Source organism: Engraulis encrasicolus, chromosome 4 (assembly GCF_034702125.1).
Source record: "Engraulis encrasicolus isolate BLACKSEA-1 chromosome 4, IST_EnEncr_1.0, whole genome shotgun sequence".
Taxonomy (NCBI): Eukaryota; Metazoa; Chordata; class Actinopteri; order Clupeiformes; family Engraulidae; genus Engraulis; species Engraulis encrasicolus.
In genome coordinates this window covers 47,294,203-47,299,202 of record NC_085860.1, presented here as the reverse complement: position 1 = coordinate 47,299,202, position 5,000 = coordinate 47,294,203, and the positions used below count along the sequence as shown (strand labels likewise).

The 5,000-nt window shown below is 44.2% G+C and overlaps 1 protein-coding gene across 1 annotated transcript in view; it reads right to left on the bottom strand.

Annotated features, from left to right (window-relative positions):
• The window catches only part of lonp2 (lon peptidase 2, peroxisomal), a 49,800-nt gene that overhangs the window by 30,077 nt on the left and 14,723 nt on the right, over positions 1 to 5,000 (bottom strand). The window contains exon 7 of the mRNA XM_063197541.1: positions 1,076 to 1,334. Within this exon, the coding sequence (XP_063053611.1) occupies positions 1,076 to 1,334 (259 nt within the window). The remainder of the gene's footprint in view (positions 1 to 1,075; positions 1,335 to 5,000) is intronic.

Genomic DNA, 5,000 nt, shown 5'->3' with positions numbered 1-5,000 from the left:
GTGTGTGTGTGTGTGTGTGTGTGTGTGTGTGTGTGTGTGTGTGTGTGTGTGTGTGTGTGTGTGTGTGTGTGTGTCTCATCTTGTCTTGATCTCTGTCTCATAGAGAGATGCTGATGCTCTCCTTTGTGGTGGGAAGCAGAGACGCTACACTGCGGCCATTACAGCATCTACACAGAATCTCTACCAGAGTGCACCAGCGCAGGGTATCAGGTAGGCCTGGTTATTTTGACTGTGCGCCGATGAATCCACATCAACAAAAGGCTCTTGAGCAGACAAACAGACACATTGCAGACATATATACAGTGCACATCAATAAGGAGCACACCCCTTTGGAAAAGTAACATTTTGAACAATATTTCAATAAACACACAAGTTATTTTCAAAATGTGCATAGAGTAAGTACACCCAGACTATCTGTCTATCTGTCTGTCTGTCTGTCTGTCTGTGTATATCTATAGTCTTACATCAGAGCTGTATATATCAGAGCTGTAAATAAGAGCTGTGTAAATATATCCGAGTCGTGAGACGAGCTCTGAAGGCTAAGCAGTGCGTCATTAGACTGCTATCTAAATAAGAGTGGACCGGGTCAGCACCTGCCTACAGGATTGGACAAGACAACAGGTCAGCACCCCACGGATTGGTCAGCATCAGGTGCCGGGATTGGACCAATGCAGGTTTGAGGGCAGGGTTGGAGGGCTCCTGGATTGGACCAGCTCCAGCTCTGCTCATAGTGCTCCCTTCTGGACATAAGCCTCAGCTACACCCACACCACACACACACACACACACACACACACACACACACACACACACACACACACACACACACACACACACACACACACACACACACACACACACACACACACACACACACACACACCATCCACAACCACAACCACACACACACTTGAACGCATATACCCAGACAAATGCCTGCATACAGACACACATTGATTTGCACTCCTACACCTTCCCTCTCTCACTTTCCCATCTTACACATACACACGCACGCCACGCACACATACACACACCACCACCACCACCACCAACACCATCTCCGCCGCACCACCCACCTGTGTCCTCGGATGTCAGACTGGTCGCAGACTCCGCCCAGCGCGATGCGGTGGAACTCGCGCCCGAGGGTCCGAGCGATGGAGCGGCCCACGCTGGTCTTGCCCACGCCGGGGGGCCCCACGAAGCACAGGATGGGGCCCTTGAGGGCCCGCTTCAGCTGCCGCACGGCCAGGTACTCCAGCACGCGCCGCTTCAGCTTCTCCATGGCATAGTGGTCGCTGTCCAGCAGCAGGCGAGCCGCGCGGATATCCAGGCAGTCTGGAATACACAGATTACACGCACGCACACACGCACGCACGCACACACACAGACAGTTCAACAACACATATTAGCATGGACAACTAAGAGACAGTGGGATTGATAATTGTACTCTGCTGTTGATGCTGCTCTGTAGACTGTCCTGGTAAACTAGGTGCCCTGGACACTGTCCCGGGACAACTCAGTTGCTGTCCTGGTGTCCTGGGTGTTTCGGGACAGTGTCCTGGTGTCTCGGAACAGTTTACAGGACACCAGCAACAGTACAGTGCACTTATCTCTCCTACTGCAACTGGGAGAATTGCTGTGCTGTACATTTCTCTTGCCCGCCATGAATTATTCATGAATCTTTGATGACTGGAAAATAGAATGGGCTCTTGTGGAGTATTGGCTATGCCATAGGGTCTTCTGGAAGGTGTTCTCACTAGTGTAGAGACTAGAACATTACAGTAAACTCATGAACAGACTAACCGAGTCAGACAGTGTCTCTGCACTCTATTGTGTGCTCCATGTGAAGGGGACCTTAACTGCTGCTGTTAGACTATGTGTATATATGGAGTGTACTGTATGACTGTGTAGGTAAAGGGAGAATTCAGAGAAAAAAGTCCGCTGCACCAGGATTTCTTTTGCTCCCAATGATTTATTTTTCCGTGACGTTTCGGGTTTTACCCCTTCTTCAGACGTGGGTAAAACCCGAAACGTCACGGAAAAATAAATCATTGGGAGCAAAAGAAATCCTGGTGCAGCGGACTTTTTTCTCTGAATTATCTGGTCACTTGTGGTCCTGCTCCCAGGTCAGACGTTCCTGTGGATGTGCGAGCTTTCCACCATTACCTAGGTAAAGGGAGAAAACACTTGTGTCTGTATTTCATATAATCTACTGAACTACTACCATATACCATACCAGGGGTGGACAATTATTTTGGACAAAAGGCCAGGTTCGGTTTAGAATATTGATTGAAGGGCCAGAGATCACCGGCAACTTATCAGGGCAAATAATTGAAGAATAATGTGCGTTGGCATTTTGTTGACTACTTCATTCCTGCGCATTATATTGAAATGTATTTAGATGAATGCAGTACCCAATGTAAACTCACCAGCCGCTTCATTAGGCACACCTGTCCAACTGCTCATTGACGCAAATTTCTAATCGGCCAATCGTATGGCGGCAAGTCAATACATTTGGACGTGTAGGACATGATCAATACAATCTGACGCAGTTCAAACCGAGCAGCAGAATGGGGTAGAAAGGTGATTTAAGCGACTTTGAACATGGCACGGTTATTGGTGCCAGGTGGGCCGGTTCGACTATTTCAGAAACTGCTGATATATAATACTGTACTGGGATATTTGCACACAACCATCTCTGGGGTTAACAGAGAACAGTCCGAGAGTGAGCAGCAGTTCTGTGGGCAAAAAAATGCCTTGTTGGTGTCAGAGGTCAGAGGAGGGTGGCCAGACTGGTCGAGCTGATAGAAAGGCAATAATAGTTCATATAACCACGCTTTACAACAGAGCTATGCAGAAGAACATCTCTGAACGCACAGTAGGGCTGGGCGATATGGGAAAAAACCTATATCACGATATGGATTACTTTATATCACGATAACGATATATACAGTTAGGGCCATAAATATTTGGACATCTGCACAATTTTCATCTTTTTGGTGCTGTACACTATCCCAATGGATTTGAAATGAAACAAACGAGATGTACATTAACAGCAGACTTTTAGCTTTAATATGGGGGTGTTTGCGTCCAAATCGAGTGAACTGTGAAGGAATTATGACATTTTCTATCTGTGCCACCCCTTTTTTAAGGGACCAAAAGTAATTGGACAGTCTAGTATTTATACATCAAACTTTCAATTTTTAATTATTTGGTTGCAAATACTTTCCAGTCAGTTACAACCTGTAATTTGCAATCCATAGACATCAATAGACACCGGGTTTTATCCCTGGTGATGCTATAGTGAGCTCTATTGCAACAGTCTTCAGTTCCTGCTTATTCTTAGGGTATTTTCCCTTCAGTTTTGCCTCCAGCAAGTGAAATGCTTCCCCAACCGTACTCAGGTGAGGTGATTGACTGGGCCATTGAATAATATTCCACTTTTTTGGGGTAGAAATGGCTTAGTGGCTTTCAGATGAAGCTTTGGGTCATTGTCCATCTGCACTGTGAAGCATTGCCCAATGAGTTCAGAACCATTAGGTTTTATATGACATGATAATAGAGCCTGAAAATCTTCAGAATTCATCCTGTGGCTTTTGTCGGTAGTCCTCATCATCAATAAATACAAGGGGAAAATAGTATTGACAGATACGCATGCCCACACCATGACACTACCACCACCATGATTCACTGATTGGGTGGTATGCTTTGAATCATGAGCAGTTCCTTCCCTTCTCCATACTCCTTTCTTCCCAATACCCTTGTACAAGATGATTTTTGTCTCCTCTGTCCATAGGATATAGCTCAAGACCTATACAGTCTTTTTAAGACATTGTTTGGCAACGCCAAATCTGGTATTGCTCTTTCTGATGCAATCAATAATTTACATCTTTTAGTGAACCCTCTGTATTTCCTATGGTGAAGTATTCCTGAATGTTCTTGATATTTTTCTTGATTGTTGCCTTGGACATGTATCCACCGTTCACCTGGACAGTGTTCTACTGTTGGGAGATGGTTTTTTGTTCACCAGATACAGAATATTGTCTGTCATCCACAGCATTTGTCTTCCATGTCTGCCAGGTAATTTGGTGTTGCTCTGGTATTTCTTTTTTCCAACATTCTGAACTCTTGAATTAATCATATTCAATGTTTCCCCATCTCTCCAATGGGTTTGTTTTGATTTTTTTCAACCTTATGATGGCTTGCATCACTGATGATGACAGGTGGACTTTGGATCTCATGGACATTCCGTAAAAATATATGGAAATGTAAATTGAACACTTCAAATGAACTCTAAGACCTTGTATTGACATCTTGGTGATGGTGTTGTAAGGGAATAACACACATCTGACTGGAGAATAGCTGAGAAGCCTACTGTCCAATTACTTTTGATCCCTTGAAAAGTGGGCAACACAGACAAAAAACGTTGCTATTTCATTCCTGTTAATGCGATATGGATGTTAACACCCTCACATTAACGCTAAGAGTCTACAGTTAATGCACAGCTTGTTTGTTTTATTTCAAATCCATTTTGGTGGGGTATAGGGTGTAAAAGGATGATAATTGTGTTGCTGTCCAAATATTTCTGGCCCTAACTGTATCACGATATACTAGAATTACGTATGTTTTCATGTTTTCTCTTTATTTTCTCTATTTTGTCCTGTCGCCAAACCATATGTCTTTTTACTCTCATTTTTACAGTTACATGAACTTAGAGCATGTATAGTGGCAACATGATTGTAATTAAATGATATGAAATTGTATAAAATTGATCAAATTAGTTTATCACGATATAAATGATACAGGAGTAAGGGCACGATATACACTTTTCTATCACGATAACGATATATATCGTTATATTGCCCAGCTCTAATGCACAGCATGTCAACCCTCGAGGCAGATGGGCCACAGCAGCAGAAGACCACACCGGGTGCCACTGCTGTCAGCCAAGAGCAGGAAACTGAGCAAGCAATTTGCACAGGGTCACCAAAATTGGTCAAC